Consider the following 17,110-nt stretch of genomic DNA (forward strand, 5'->3'; position numbering starts at 1 on the left):
TTTCCCTTTTTGTTTTTTTGCTGTTATGACTCGCGTCCCGAGAAAAACGGCGTTCGTCAGCTCCAGTTTGTATCCAGCCTTTCACGGAGACTTCAGATACCCCAATCACAAAGCCTGTGAAGAGACGACTCAACACCGGCGATATGGACCCTCTATGGTGGACGGCACTGATCCTCAACAACTCGTCTCAACACCGGCGTGATTACTTGGACTTCCAAAAGATGGAAATGGATAAATATTCTAAATGTTCCGATCCAATCTGACTTGTAATGCTGCCCGAATCATAAATCATGCACTGTTCCTTCGTTGGCCAGAGGAGAACTGGCCCTCCGACTGAGTCTGGTTTCTCCCAAGGTTTTTTTCTCCATTCTGTCACCTGATGGAGTTTTGGTTCCTTGCCACTGTTGCCTTGGCTTTTGGCTTGCTTAGTTGGGGACATTTAATATTCAATAATATTATTGATCTGCCTTACTTAAGGTGGACGTTGACGCAATTTTCTTTTAGAAACAAACTCTGTTATATTATTTTCATGTTATCACTGTGAAGCTGCTTTGATACAATCTGTATTGTAAAAAGCGCTATATAAATAAAGGTGACTTGACTTGACTTGACAATGTTAATGTGTAGTATGTATGTATAGAGTTTCTCTGTGTTTATTAAAGTCTCCATGCATCTTGATTTTTGGATTATACTAATCCAAGATTAGTTCAGAATTTATCCTGATTTAAGGGGAAATCCAAATTCTGACTGGGTGAGAGGAGGAGCTGGGGATGGAGGAGGGTAATTAGCTCCTGAGAAACGCGATAGCTGCTGATAATACTGAAGGAGCTTATATATGTATACAGTGATAGGCGTCGTATTCCTATTGGTAGACGTGGATCATCTGAGAGTCACTTATGCGAGCTTGACTAACGTGACCTGCCAGAACTGACGCTACGCTTCATTTTTAACTCAACAAACACAAGATCTAACAATAATAGTGTGCTTTGCAACAAAACTGTTACAAGCTCAGTTATTATTTATTTCCATCAGTTGGGTTAACGTTATGCCCTGTAATTAGCCAACAGAATTTTCCAATCTGAAGGTAGTTTCAAAGATGAACATTTGCTATTTATTTCCTACAACTCTATTTCGTGACAAAGTATAGTTTAACAAGTCATAACTAAAAGTATGCCATGCATAGAATTCAAGGCAGTAACCAAGGAACTAATGATTTGTGTGATGAAGGATTTGTGCTATTTAGAATATTTATTCTATATTTTATTTGTATATTATTCTTAATATTTTATATTATTGTTGCTCTCTGCTCTTGTTACATTTTTATATATCTGATTGTATATATGTTTGGCACATGAGTGAGTGAGTGAGAGAGAGAGAGAGAGAGAGAGAGAGAGAGAGAGAGAGAGAGAGAGAGAGAGAGAGAGAGAGAGAGAGAGAGCTCTGGCGATGCTCTGTATCAAATGTCAGGAATTTCACAATATGTTTGATCATTTCTTTTTCTACACACACACACACACACACACACACACACACACACACACACACAAGTGAGAGTAAATAAGATAAGTGGGAGTGGTGTGTCTGTGGAACTGGCAGAGCAGCGAGACCATCAGATCATCACACACACACTCCTCACTGCAGCTTTCCCGCCGAGGTGAGTGACTTTACATTGCTCTCATCACACCTGACAAATATAATGTTTACTAAGGCTTTAAAATAATTGCAGTGTTTTATTTTACCACGCAATGATCCTGCCTTTGAAAATTAATATGAAACATTAATCTAATGGTCATAATAACAGCATAATAACTGCAACTATGCAACTTACTATTACACCATTACTACAATTTGCAACAACAAATATGATATAGAGTGATTAACTAACCATGTGTAAAAAGTGTGAGCATCTCATAACAGCGTAGATAAAGGAAAACATTGCGAATATATCCCTCTCGTGCACTTTTTAACTGTTTTCATGCCAGTGCGCGTTCACATATAGGAGGTTTTTTTTAGTACAGCAAAATAAAATAAAAACTACTCGTTATGTCCTACTAACAACCAGTGCAACAAAAGGATCCAGTTAAATGATGTTTATATGTTTCTGCTGTCGCCTGGATATGGCATTACAGTTGACATACTGTCTCGTGTTCTTGTTCTCATCAAATGACTGTTGTTAAGGAATGTCCGTTTTGTTGATGCTTTCTTTGTGTCATCTTGGTATACACTATAGATGAAACTTATTATATGCAATATGTCTATGGCTGTAGGGATACTGAATATAGTCCTGTAAATATGTATCCCAATGTGCTTCATGTGGTAACATCAAACATCTTTTATTTAAAATAGGATTAGAGTAAAAAATAAAATAAAATAAAAAATCATGGACATTATTTTCACTTTATACAGTGAGACACTACACTAGCTAAACTATAGAATTTTTTTAATGCAATTAATAATTGAACATATTAGCCACATTTTAAGTCCATGCAACCCAGTTGTTGTATTAGTTTCCGTCATATGAGCAAGAGAGTAAATGTTTTCCATGCTGTTGAAATGAGTGATGAGAGAGCGTGTTCCTGTGGTGTTTTGTGCCTGTATGTGGGACGTGCTCCACCTGAACGGCTGCAGATTGTGCATTACTGCTACAAACGCTGGAGTTTTACCTTTACTTGCCCTTGAGCTACACATCATTAATGAGCACATTCAAATATGTTTTTTTTTTGTCCAAGGCAAGCACTCGCTTCATGCACAGAGGTCAGATAGCCCCAAATGTGAATACAGCCGAGGAAGAATAAACCACTGATAATTGAATATGGTTACACAAAAGACTGATTTAAATAATATCTAATTTTCATGACGGCCCAGTTTTCATTACTGGACATTCATGTAATGAGATTCAGTTGGAACGCAAGTGCGTATCATTCATGTTTCTCTTGTTTCAAGTGATGAAATTGCTATCAATAGTATCATATTACAGTCCCAAAAATAAATAATGAAGAATACGTCACCAAATCCAACTGTGAGCCCCTTGAATGCCGCGGAGCCATGAATTCCTGTGGTGTAATTTGATAGGCTCTTTAAAGACGCACACTAGCACTCCTAACCTATATTATCAGGCATGATTTGATCTGTTGTTGTGTGTCCATTGTGCGTCTCACCCTGTTGTCTTCCCCCTCAGCTCATAGCGAGGCTGTGTGGCCCTTCACATGGAAATGAAGAGTATGAGAGAGAACATGGGCTGGTTGTACTACCAGTACCTGCTCATCACAGGCATCTATGTGCTGGAGCCGTGGGAACAGTCTGTCTTCAACACAGTCCTCTTTACTATGGTGGCCATGGCCATCTACACCTCCTATGTGTTTGTGCCTGTTCACGTGCGTCTGGCGCTTGAGTTCTTCTCTGAGCTGGTCCGAGGACAACCGGAGAGCACAGTGGCCCTCATGAACTAAATAGGAAGGAAAGACCTTTTTTTGACCTGTGGGTTACTCTTGTTTATTTTTCTACTCGGGAACAAACAAGCCAGATAAAGCCATAGTCAAGTCTTCCGTGCTGGATTCCTGGATTCCTGCCACGTCATGGGAATTCTATATGCAAAAGTTTTGGATGGATCTCTCTCAGACACTTTGGCCTGTTGCTACTGTGCGATTAACGTCCTCTTCATCACTGGTTGATAATAAGGAAATCATTATTTTGACTCTATATTAGGAATCCCTGATCGGACTGAGATATGATGATTATTTGCTCCAGTGCAAATTAAAACATTTAATTATTATAACATCCCCCAAAAACATTTATTTATTTTTTGCATATTTTATATCCTGAAAGTTTTGTAAATCACCTATGCAATGTGACTGGTCTAAATGAAGGTGTTTGCAGGTTTATTTTTAAATGCACTTGATCACAAATCAGTGGAGGCCACTTTTACACTCTTGTGTTGATCGGACCTTTGTTCTGGTGGTGGTGGGATCATCATTCCTGCAGTCTCTACTGCTGATGCTCAAATGCAAGATATGCACATAAATGTCTGGAATTACTGGCACATTTATAGGCACTTGAACGTTTGTTTATTAAATACTGTTGGTTATTGGGTTACAGTTTATATTAGGTGTCATTAACTACTATGTACTGTTAGGTATAATGTACTTGTTGTGTTGATGTTGCATTGCGTAACCCTTGTGTTGCTATCGAGGTGTGATACAGGTACTGTAAGATTAGGACAGGTTTGGTGGTATAGGTTTAAGGGCTGCTTTAGATGTAAGGGAAGCGCAATAAGTGCATTGTATCAAATTAATAATTTAAATTTTAGTACATAGTAGTGAGAGACACCTAATATAAAGTGGGAACGGTTAATGTTTTAAGTAACATAATGTAGTCTCTCAGCTCTGTTGAACACATTTTACCATGTTTAAACTCATCCCACAGATTTATCCTCAAATCTAGCACAGACAAATCCTATTTTGGCTAATTACGTCTGGAGTCACTGAAAATATTTTTTTTCTTAATTTGTGTCTTGTTATTTCGATTCTAGTTACCTTTAAGTCACGTTTCTTTTTAACCTTACTTGTCAATTTCATAACATGTCTCTTGGAATAATGACATAAATAATTGTTGAGTGACACTTTTTATATCAGAATGTATTTTTCAGAAATAAACAAATTTTACAAAATATCTGTCCCCTTTCCTGTAATACTTTTAGGATGTAGAACTTACATGGCCTTAAATTATATTTTGTATTTGTATATATTAAAATAAATGTTTACATTATGGGATAAATTGCATACATTTGATTTGTTTTAAGTAATTAAATGCAATTAAAAACTAATACACTACTATCTGGCCAGTGGAAAAAATTGAGAATAGCTCTTCTCTGAAATGTTATAAAATTTGCATTTATTCTAAAACAAGGCAAGAATACTGAATGATTTTTAGCAATGTAATGTGAGGGAACATAGTCCTTATTGTCATGGTTGTGGTGTAGATGAAGACAGGCTGAGGCAAAAAGCTCCAATTCAAAGATTTACTCAAAAGCAACAACAAACAGGTACAGGCAGGCAGAGGGTACACTCACAAAACACAATAACATTACAAGAACCGACCAAGACTAACTGAACAGAAGGATACTAAATACAGATACTAATCAAACATAAGGTGAAGACAGGTGACACGGATGAAGATAATGATGAACAGGCTGGTAAGTGAGGGAGTGAGTTCAGGTGTGGAGAAAAGGAGGATTCTGGGTAGTGTAGTGCAGACAAGGGCTGCGTTCCAAACCGCATACTCAATGAGTAGGTACTTAATTTCAATGAGTACTTTCTTAACGAGTGCTAAAAGAGTAGGTACTTTATAGCCAAATCTCGTTGAGTATGAATGCGATCCGGACATCATCCGCCATGTTGACGTTATCATGTGACCTACGACACGTTATCACAAGCGCAACAACTTAAAAGATGAACGACACGTTTAATTCATCTATCTGTAAATATCTTGATATTGATGAAACTTGCTCATTTTGTGGTATTGTTGAAGAAACAGCTGCCAATTTATTTTGTGAATACATTTAGGGTTGATTTAAGTTGTTATATTTTAAACCCTACTAATGTGACCCACAGTTCCTTATAACGATTTTTTAAGAAACCCCAAAATCGTCATCTCTTGAATATGTTGTTAATTTCTTTATTTTATACCCAAAAAGTTTCTCCAAGTTTTCCTCTTTTCTTGATGAATTTACCTCTCGTTTCATCCCTCAGACAATAACAACAAAACTATTTTTTAATGTATTATGAAGAACTATTTATATTTAAAGATATTTAGCCTTGTTATGGTTCTTTTTTCCTGTGTATAAATATCATATTATGATGTACACAAACCAATGATCTTTATGTTTTCTGTTTTGTCATTATGATTGTTCATTGTTAGATACAACTAGTATCTTTCCATGATCTTTATGTAATAAGTTTATAAGTTTAAATTATATGAGCGACAGGTGCACTAACACTTCATAACATCAGTAACTCGACAGCACAACCTAGAACAGTTTTCCTCTGCGTTTACTGTCTGCAGTGCACAAGGAGACGGGCCGCTGCTCGAAGATCTCCTTTGGAGAAACTGTTGACTTTATACTCGAAAAATGCAAGTATCGCTCATAAAAAATTAATATTACCTCAGAATGAATTGCATTGTTAGCCCACCCCAAAACTTAAACAAAATAATATTAAATGCTGACCAATACTTAATTATATTACTTTTTTATATACTAAAAATGATATAATTTAATAAAACAAGCAAAATGTAATTTGTTTTGTCATATGAGTTATGCATGAATACACGTGAACATCTCAATTGTCAGTCAAGCAATGAATTAATGCATACATTAAATAATTATATTTTATATACTGACAACAATAAGAAACATGAATAAATGAGTAAAAGAACAAATAAAAGTAACCATCACACAATAAACAAATGCATGCACATGAAACAAATCTTTATTCAAACTACAAGCATGTATTTGGGCGCTGAAGCCCACATCCTACTGCCATCTCAACACAGCGGTTCCCATTCTGCGGCTTTATTCTGATGAATTCACCAGAAGTGACCGTGCCTTCGTGCCGGAGCTTGTTTCTGCGCTGCGCTTCACAATCTGAGGCGATAAGGGCAGATGGAGAGATCTTATGACAGTCTCATCCATGGCACCGTTTCCAGGATTCAGCTCTGGGCTCCTCATCCTCAGTGCTCACACCAGTCTGAATAAAAACATGTTTAGTTACTTTATAGATTGGTTTATTTACCTTATTTACAGCACATTAGTCTAATGTCAACAGTGTTGGCAACAGTGAATTAACGTTATCCTATCCTATGATAATGCCACACATACATCACTCAGATGTCTTTTTCATGTTGTGATGTGCTCATCTGCAATATGTCAATACTTACAATATTTTCCTTTCAGATGTAAATAGACATTTTAAATAAGCGTGTTTAAGATGTATATGGTTATGTAAATCCACTTTAGAGACGTTACGTGTGCTTAGAGCTCCCCTGTTAGCTAGCTATACAAAACATGTTTTTACAGCAAAATCACAACTATACTATACTGTCTAACTACTTTACACCTTCAACAGTTAAAACGTCTACTCTATTGTAGTTTAACACATAAGGAACCGTGTTTACTCACATTTGAAAACCCCCGGCGTCGCTGATCTCCGTGATGTTTGATAATGACGTATGCTCTCGCGTGGCCTCCTGGGATAGAAGAGTATCCATCGGTTGAGCACTCAAAAATCGGGCCGGAAGCAGTAAGCCATCCGGGAACTTCTCCCCTACTCTTTTATGAATACTGATGTTTCGAACGTACTGCTTCCTTCACGTACTGTTTTCGCCTACTATATAGTAGGAAAGTAGGCACATTCGAACGCACTTAAGTCCAAATCTCGCGATAATTGGTACGTCACCCAGGTAATTCTCGCCTACTCTTTTGGATTAATACATACTTTTTCGCTCGCCTACTCTTTTCCCATACTAAATAGTAGGGAAGTATGCGGTTTGGAACGCAGCAAAGGACAAACAGATGCAGACGAGGACTGTGACACTTATCTCATCTTTTCCTAATGTCTTGTGTTAAACATGGTATCAAGTGGATGGGAATATGCATGGGAATTATATGTTTCAGGGTGGAGATGCATGAACGCATCTTTTGCACAGGTTCTGGCATATGCATGGTTTTATAAATCTAAAAAAACTTTTGTGGTACACATAATCTAGCTTTTGTGCATACGCACACTTTTAGGATGAAAACTATTGAAAATTGTATATATGCGGCCCCAGGTCTGGATGGGCTGTGAGTATTTAAGTTCCTGTTCACTAACCTGTGGTGTAAGGTTGTTTGATGCTCTTGGTTCTTTTCTTGCACTTCGCAGGAATGGGCTCGTAGCAGATGCCCTTGGATGTGAACACCTCGTTGCCATGGTTGGACTAGTCGGCATTTGAATGTCTTCTTTATTTTTTCATTTCATTATGTTTTACCCTAGAACCTTGTAATAAATATATATTTTGCAATCCTATTTATTTTACGGTCGCCCTAACAATTTTTTTAAAATAAAAATAGCCTCAGAGTTAGAAGAGTTTTTAAAACATCAGATGGAGGAGTTAGACAAAATGTCTAAAGATCAATTATTAGAGGTAGCAGGACACTTTGACATTGGGATCACAGCTAAAGAAAAACGTATTTTTTTTAGAGAAAAGACCTTATTGTAAAATCATCCTTGGGTTGTGTTTACAACTAGGCCAGAGAGATCTGCTGTGTCTGAAGTTCAAGACCCTAAAAAGCAGGTTAATCCTCAAAAGAGTTTTCCTTCCTTAACTTATGAGCAACAGAGAGACTTGATGCTCTTAGAAATGGAAAATAGAAAAAGAATTCGAGAACTTGAACTTTGTAAGTTAGATACTGAAGCACAGAGACTGAAATTAATTACAGAAGGTAAGCTAGAGGCTCCTTCTAATATTGTGCATTCACAAATGGGTAACTCATCTTTGTAGGGTTTGGATGTTGCAAGAAGTCTTAAACTTATGCTCAAGTTTAATGAAGATGTGTTGAACACTTTCTTTAGTTTATTTGACCATTAAGCAAATTTGATGGGATGGAAAGATAGTGAACTAACAATATTGTTGCAGTGTGTGTTCCAAGGTAAAGCTCAGAAAGACCTATTCTACACTTAGGGCACTATCATACAATCGGCACGATGCAAGTGTTTTTTGCTAGTTTCAGCCCGACGCAGTTATCATTTTCACATCCTGCGCCACATTGTTTAAATAGCAAATGCATTTGCGCCCATTTGAGCGCCCATGGGCTGCTTGTCTGAAAATGAGGTGTGTTCAGGCGCATTGCTATTTTGAGACAACTAAAATAGACTGCACCATTGACTTTAGACCAGGTTTCAGTTGGTCAAAAATAGACTGCGCAATATTTTTTTATGTTATTTAAAAAGCGGATCAGTAATATGCGCCTATAGGCGGGTCCACAACTCGTGTACACTTTGCTTATTACACACACAGGGACGCGCAGCAGCACACAAACATTTTTAAATATGAAAAAATAAAGGATTAAAATTTAAAAGATTATTATTGTTTATATAAATATAAAAATTTCTACATGTCATAATGGATAGTCATTGCATGTATCAGAAGTAGCCTTCCTATTTGCAGTAATGACTAATGAAATTGGCTAATTATTTGACCAATCGTGCCAATACACACATGTGACTCATCAAGTTGAGGGTGTCTATCAACAACCAGTAAGCCAAATCAAACCCTGGATCCAACGTGGACGACTGACTGACTACTGAACATGTAATTTGAGCAAAACATCACTCGTTGACCTGCTCAGTTTAAATGATTAAATGCATCCTGCCCATATGCTCTCCCCATTGCTGTTAAAGTAACTGCTGCACTAGATTTTTTTGCGAGTGGGTCATTCCAACATCCCTGAGTTCAATTGGAGGCATATCCCAACCTGCCGTAAGTTCGGCTATACATGCAGTAACATTAAGCCTAGTCCGACATGCGCACAAATTCATTAAATTACCAATGATGTCTGCTAGCCAAAATCCCGTCAGAGAATGCTCTGATATATGTTAATCGTAAGGGGAACCCATTCCATCATTATCCAGGTGATTCGCGATGCAACATGTAAGGTTACACACGCATTCAAAAATTATCCTGGATCAAGTCATGACTCATTTATTCTGGCAAACTCTGTAATTCCTGCAGTCTTCCAGGGTGACCCACCCCTAGACGGGTGGTTGTTCGGGACAATGGGGGCTCGTCCATTCTTTCAATCCTTTAATGGATTTGCAGTTAATTTTTTTGTTGATAATCTGACTTTTTGTAGTCATTGTTAAGTTTCTTTGCAGCTTCGAACCTGTGCGGTTGAGGAAGCGTATACAGCATAATTGAGTATAGAATTTGATTTGATCAAGTTTACTTTGTGATTGCAGAATTTAATATTCCTGTCAACAAGGAGGCAAAGAAACAATGCATCAAAGATGGGTTATACCAGAAGCTTGTCCAAGCAGGTATTCTGCCAGCAGATTCTAAAGTGGGTGGGGAAGCTGCGTCAGAAAAATCAATTTCTGTTCCGAATCGCCTTGAGGTCAGAAATAGATCTCACACTCAAGAAGCAGGAGCAACTCAGCTGGTAAAGTTGAGAGCTCTGGAAATTGAAGCAGATCGAGACATTAAGCTGCGAACGTTGGAAATTGAAGCCCAGACACTTCATAGTAGGCCGGTCCCAATGCATAGGTCTCGTCCTCCATCCTCCAGTGTTTTTGTACCGGTAGAGACAGATTTTGATGTGGGTAGGTTCTTAAAATTGGTCCCTCCATTTTGTGAAGGTGAGGTGGACGCACACTTTATTGCGTTTTAACGTATTGCCACAAAATTGAACTGGCCAAGGGATTTGTGGGCTCTTTTTTTTGTGCAGAGCAATATTGCTGGCAAAGCTCAAGAGGCGTGTGCACAGTTGTTAATTGAGAGTTCATTAGATTATGACACTGTGAAATCTGCGGTGCTTTGGTCCCTGAAGCATACAGGCAAAAGTTTAGGCTGTGTTCGAAGCTGCCTAGCCAAACGTGAGTTCACGAGAGCGCCACGATGCATGAACGAGAAACGAGAAGATTGTAAAAAGATAGTGTAGCGCTTCCCGCTATGTCAGGACGTCACCTGCGTCATCTTCTCAGTTCTCGTGCATGCGTCGTGGTGCTCTCGTGAACTCACGTCAGAGGCCCACATGGAAGAAAACGAGTAGTTGAATAAATTCGTTATTTTTGTGCACAAAACGTATTCTCGTCCCTTGATAAACTTAAGTTTGAGCCACTGTAGTCACTTGGAATATTTTGACGATGTCTTTACTAACTTTCTTAGCCGGCAGATGCAACTACCAAGCAGCCTATGAAGAAGTGAGACAGCTCTCAGCTTTCATAAAAAATATCTTAATTTCCGTTGTTCCGAAGATGAATGAAAGTCGCAAGGGTTTGGAACAACATGAGGGTGAGTAATTACTGACAGAATTTTCATATTTGGGTAAACTAACCCTTTGTAGGGTCTCAGCTCAGGTGTCACAATATAACCAGGCTGAAGACCAGGATACAATTCACAGAGTTTATTTAAGGCAATTCCACAGACTAATAGAAGTTCAGGAACTTAGGAAAAGTCTTCAGACAGAAATATCACCTTAAACTATAATAGAACGCAGGAAGTCCATTCTTGAAATGTCTCTTAAGGATAACTCACAGAAGATACAAGAGGTCCTCTTTCTCGGACAGTCAACAGAACATAACTCACTGAAGATAATTGATTCACAGAAGAGTGAAGTCCTCTCAAACGATCCACTGAATATAACTCACAGAAGTAGAGTGAAGTCCTCTCTCAAACGATCCACTGAATATAACTCACAGAAGAAGAGTGATGTCATCTCTCGGACGATCCTCATCATATAACTCACAGAAGAAGAGTGAAGTCCTCTCTCGGACGATCCTCATCATATAACTCACAGAAGAAGAGTGAAGTCCTCTCTCGGACGATCCTCATCATATAACCCACAGAAGAAGAGTGAAGTCCTCTCTCGGACGATCCTCATCATATAACTCACAGAAGAAGAGTGAAGTCCTCTCTCGGACGATCCTCATCATATAACCCACAGAAGAAGAGTGAAGTCCTCTCTCGGACGATCCTCATCATATAACCCACAGAAGAAGAGTGAAGTCCTCTCTCGGACGATACTCATCATATAACTCACAGAAGAAGAGTGAAGTCCTCTCTCAAACGATCCACTGAATATAACTCACAGAAGAAGAGTGATGTCCTCTCTCGGACGATCCTCATCATATAACTCACAGAAGAAGAGTGAAGTCCTCTCTCGGACGATACTCATCATATAACTCACAGAAGAAGAGTGAAGTCCTCTCTCGGACGATCCTCATAATGTCTTATTGATAACACAAGGATCCACCTCGCTAGCAACACAACAGACACTAGCCCTGCACAAGAACTTTAAAAGGCACAAGGGAACAGAATAATGTGTAACATATAATACCCAGCAGTGAGGGAGTGAGAGCAAACAGAATATAAAGGCTGGTGATGAGATGATTATGACGTGATAGAGATCAGTTGTGGTGATGAGGGAATCGAGTGCAGGTGAGGATCCAGGGGAATGCTGGGAAATGTAGTGCGGGACAGGACCAGAAAACCAGAGGAACCGTGACATCAGGTGAGGGGAATTTATAATCAATAATTAATAATTCACAATTAATAACTGATCATACGGGTTATGAGTTATCACCTACAATTTTAAATTGCCCAAAAAGGGAATATATAGTCCATCTGTATCTATATATATATATATATATATATATATATATATATATATATATATATATATATATATATATATATATATATATATATATAGACAATTAACCACAATGAATTATAATCAATTATGAACACATATAATATATAGATAGGCTATATCAATTTTTAGAACATCCTTTAAACAAATTAACTGCACTTCGCCTGATCTGTTCATCCACCGAACCTTTACCGAAGATTCTCTGATCAATTTCGCGGAAAGGATTATTCTGGTCACTATCAAGAAAAGCTATCCTTCTGTTTATGAAGGATAACATTCTGATAATATTACTAATTAAAATATTTATCAATATCAAGCTTGTGGCTTAAGATCACACATTTAAGAGGATTTGTTCGATGATCAACCGACAGAGACAATAAAGAGTATAATGAAGGTTTAATAAATGAAGCTATAGCACAAATTACATTTAACAACGAATATATACAGAATAAGGCATAACGGAAGTAAAGAAAGGAAGAAAGAAAACAGAACACAGAAATAGCAAACTTTACAAATAGTTAACCCTGGAGAGCCAGCAAAAAAATCACGCACCTTAAAGCCGGGATAAACAGCTCTAAACACATTTAGATTTTGATGGAAATAAATAGACTACTTGTAGTATAGACCTTTGTGTAGCTGAAACAAAGCTGCATGGGTGTGTGGTCCTCGTGGCCCTGGAGATGAAAGCATTCTGGAGCTCGTTCCACTCGCGGGAGATTCAAAACTATTTGAAAGTTCGTTTTCTTGAAAGCTATAAGGAAGAGTTCGTTTCCCTTGTAGGACCGGACTTCTACCAAACACGAAAAAGCAAGCGAGAGTGAAAATAAAAGACTGAGATAAACGCAAAACGAAAAGTAAAACGAACAAGAAGACAAGACAAAAAGCAAAGCACCAAGAAGACACGACAAAAGGCACAGATGCTTCCAGCGCCAACATCCTTTAAGGAAGACAGTCCACACCTCTTTCGGAGCGACCTGACCAATGACATTCAGCAATCTTTGGCGGGAGACGATTTCTTTGTCACTCCTGACAGCCTAATTTGCATGGTTTATGAGGCCATCGTCAGATTTGTAATTTCACTTCCAAGATGGTAAAACATAGTAAAAATACATTTTAACGTAACCTCTTATATATATTTAGCTAAAGCAGACTGAGAGGATTAAAACGGTATCAATAAAGATATGCAAGAAGGACAGGTTCGGTTGATAAACATCTGTTTGAAGCTCGCTCATCGCTGGTTTTATGGGTGTTTGCTTTCCTCGTGCACGCCAGAAAAGTGTCAATGGACAATTTGGACCCAGACCCTCTGGCTGCGATACTCGTGAGTTACCGGGCGTCAGCCAGAGGTTAAAAGGTTTTTGGCATGTTGGAATGAGTGAGTCATCATGACACTGTCCATACGCTACACCTTTATGAGAAGCAATGTCTTCAGGAGAGGGCAAGGCCAAAATAACAAACAAAAAGCAATCTATCTGGGGAAATTAAACCTCTGACTATTAATAACAAATTGTACCCGATCTCCCTTCCTGGTCCAAAAACAGGAGAAAACAGAGTTCAACAAAAATGGCACCCACCTCCCTACAGCTTCCAAATAAACAAACAAAATAAGCATCAAATAAGGTAACTAATAAACTTGTAAATTTTAGAGGCAACAAAAATAATAAAACATTTACATATATTCATTTAGCAGACGCTTTTATCCAAAGCGATTTACAAATGAGAACAATAGAAGCAGTTCAACTAACAATACGACAACAATATGCAAGTGCTATGACCCTTCCCAGTCTGATGACATAGAATAGAAGATAAAGTGTTAGTATTAATGGATCAAGTGTTACCGAGAAGAGGAGTCTTCAGCGGACTCAGCCGCTCTGTTTGAGTTGGGCAGATCATTCCACCAGGATGGAAGATTCCAGGAAAAGGTCAGAGAATGAGATTTAGTGGCTCTTTGAGATGGCACCACAAGACGGCGTTCACTTGCAGAGCACAAGTTTGTGGATGGCACACAAGTCTGAAGTAATGAGTTTAGGTAAAAGGGAGCAGAGCCAGTGGTTGTTCTGTAGGCAAAAGTCAGTGACTCGAATTTGATGCGAGCAGCAACAGGCAACCAGTGCAATTTGTGAGGAGATGAGTGACTAGTGCTCACTTCGGCTCATTAAAGACTGCAGAATTGCAGAATTTTGGATCAGTTGCAGAGGTTTGATAGTGCAAGCTGGAAAACCTGCAAGGAGAGCATTACAATATTCCTGTCTGGATAGAACAAGTGCTTGGACAAGGAGTTGTGTAGCTGTCCTGTCAGGAGCACTGCTCCACACTCGGTGTGATGAACATAACTGAATTTTCAGGAGCACGTCTGCTCAACACCTAATGTGATGATTATCACTGACTTGAGCGGGGTAGCCGAGCCTAAGGTGGGGCAGCAAAGTAGAGATAGTGGTGTTAGTGTGCAGTGCAACACTTACCTGTCTCCACTAGCGGCAGGGGGACGTGAGAAGGTGGATGACCGGGTCCTCGAACGCCCCAAGCTGCCTGCTGGCGACCAAGGGAAGCTGGGGGATGTAAGACTATTACAGGGTCACACCCGCCAGACTGGTCCACTTGGGACTCAGGAACAGAAAATTTGCTCTTTTTCTGAATATGTGGGTACCGCTGACCCCGTTTTTATAGGGGCCAGCGGCAGAACAGACACACACATAACAAAAAACTCCAGCCGGCCCTCCAACCAGCCACAGGGAGTGGATCGGCGACCACTCCACGAGCAACTCCTCCATCCCTGAGAGCCCGTCCAGGTTCAGCGTTTTCTTTTGCGCTGATGCTTACCACCTGGCTTGGCAGCGCCTGGAGCAGGCTGGGCGCCCCTTCCGCGGCCGGCTCCACACCGGCTGTTGCGATGGTCCGGCGGGAGCTGAGGCGGCTGCAGGCGGACGCCCTCTGCGACGAACAGGCGGATGATCTGACTTCGGCGGGTGGGTGAAGGCAGCAGCGTCCCTCCGAGGCAGGATGTGCCGGATGGCCTCCGTCTGTTTCTGAGCTGTAGAGAACTGTTGGGCAAACTTCTCCACAGCGTCGCCGAATAACCCAACGTGGGAAATGGGAGAGTCCAGGAACCGAACCTTGTCCGCTTCTCTCATATCGGCCAGGTTGAGCCAGAGATGGCGCTCCTGGACCACAAGTGTGGACATCGCCGAACCGACCGCGCGAGCTGTAACCTTCCCCGCCCGGAGGGCGAGGTCAGTTGCAGTGCGGAGCTCACCCATGAGCTCACGGTCCGAACTACCCTCGTGCATGTTCATGAGTGCCTGGGCCTGGTGGACCTGGAGCAACGCCATGGCATGCAAGGAGGAAGCGGCTTGCCCACAAGCTTTGTAAGCCTTGCCCGTAAGAGCGGACAAGAACTTACAGGCTTTAGAGGGGTGACGAGGATCACCTCTCCAGGAAGCGGCCGCCGTTGGGTATAACTGCATCGCAACGGCCCGCTCCACCGGAGGGATAGCCCCGTAACCCTTCACCGCTCCCCCATCAAGGGTAGTGAGGGGGGAGGAGCTACTCAGGCGGTTTCTGGCAGAGAAAGGTGCCATCCATGCCCTCGTAAGATCCTCATGCACATCAGGAAAGAAAGGAACCGGGACGGCGGACTGAGAACCAGTACGGCCCGCCCCGATATACCAATCATCCAACCGAGACGGCTCGGGACACGGTGGAGGGTTCCACACGAGCCCTACCGCCTCGGCGGCCTTTTTCAGCATAGCTGACATATCTGGATCTGGCTCGGGCAACACTGGTCTCCCGGAGGGAGGCAGTGCAGCCGAGTCGTCATCTCCAGAGTTCAGCTCCCCCTCCGATGCTGCGATTGACATCTTATCCCCTGGAGGGGCCCCAAATGACACGGTTGGCCTGTCCATTACAGAGGGACCAGCGGGATAAATGGGAAGCTCCACCGGTTGCGGTGTGAAAGAGGAGTGAGGGACCCACGGGGCCTGGCCGGGCGGATTACCCCTCACTGTGATCCTCAGATCACCCAGCTTGGACAGTACCCCAGTCTTTCTCTGGGAATGTAACCCAGAGGAAGAACAAGGGCGGGGCCCAGAGGTGGGGACTACACCGACGCTTTTGACGAAGGCGAGTCTAGATCTCAACACCGAGATGGACATGTTCCCGCAGTGAGAACATGACTCATCCACGAAAGCTGCCTCGGCATGCTGTAAGCCCAAACATGCGACACAACTTTCGTGACCGTCAGAGGGGGATAGTGCCAGACCACACCCAGAAACGCACAGATGGAATGGCATCTTGAAAAAGACGCACTCACACCCGTGTTGCTCTTTCAGGAAATGGGACCGTCACCAGTGCCGGAGCACACAGGGAATGACCGCGGCAAACACTGAATAGTCTTTCAACCAACAGTGAAGCCCTCACTTCTCGCCCTCTAACCATCCATCAACACACAAACAAACAATAGAAATTTGATGCTGTTAAAACAGCAGTTGAGAGCTGAGAAGCTTGCGATCACCGCTGCACCACGCTGTAGAACACCAACACTGGAGAGGTCTTCCCGTAAGAACACCGACACACTCGCTCGTTGAATACAACAGCACTCTTCAGAGACATCAAAGACGAACGGCTCCGAAGCGAAAGGCAACTAATGCGTGCATCCACTTCCGTATTTATATCCGCGCCGCGGAGGCGGAGTGTGTGATGCAAATCACG

General features: G+C 41.1%; 1 protein-coding gene across 1 annotated transcript; it reads left to right on the top strand.

Annotated features, from left to right (window-relative positions):
* The first annotated feature begins 1,544 nt into the window (after positions 1–1,544).
* sptssb (serine palmitoyltransferase, small subunit B) lies at positions 1,545–3,607 on the top strand. Its single transcript, XM_077197388.1, has 2 exons — positions 1,545–1,654; positions 3,179–3,607. The coding sequence occupies exon 2, from the start codon at positions 3,207–3,209 to the stop codon at positions 3,447–3,449; it is 243 nt and encodes an 80-aa protein (XP_077053503.1). The 5' UTR covers positions 1,545–1,654; positions 3,179–3,206; the 3' UTR covers positions 3,450–3,607.
* Positions 3,608–17,110: the final 13,503 nt, after the last annotated feature.

Source organism: Siphateles boraxobius, unplaced genomic scaffold (genome assembly GCF_051911475.1).
Source record: "Siphateles boraxobius isolate OS27281-9 unplaced genomic scaffold, OSU_SipBor_1 39, whole genome shotgun sequence".
Lineage (NCBI taxonomy): Eukaryota > Metazoa > Chordata > Actinopteri > Cypriniformes > Leuciscidae > Siphateles > Siphateles boraxobius.

What these genes read in the sequence shown, in the direction of transcription:
- sptssb (XM_077197388.1), top strand. Translation starts at nt 3,207, where the DNA reads ATGGAAATGAAGAGTATGAGAGAGAACATGGGCTGGTTGTACTACCAG.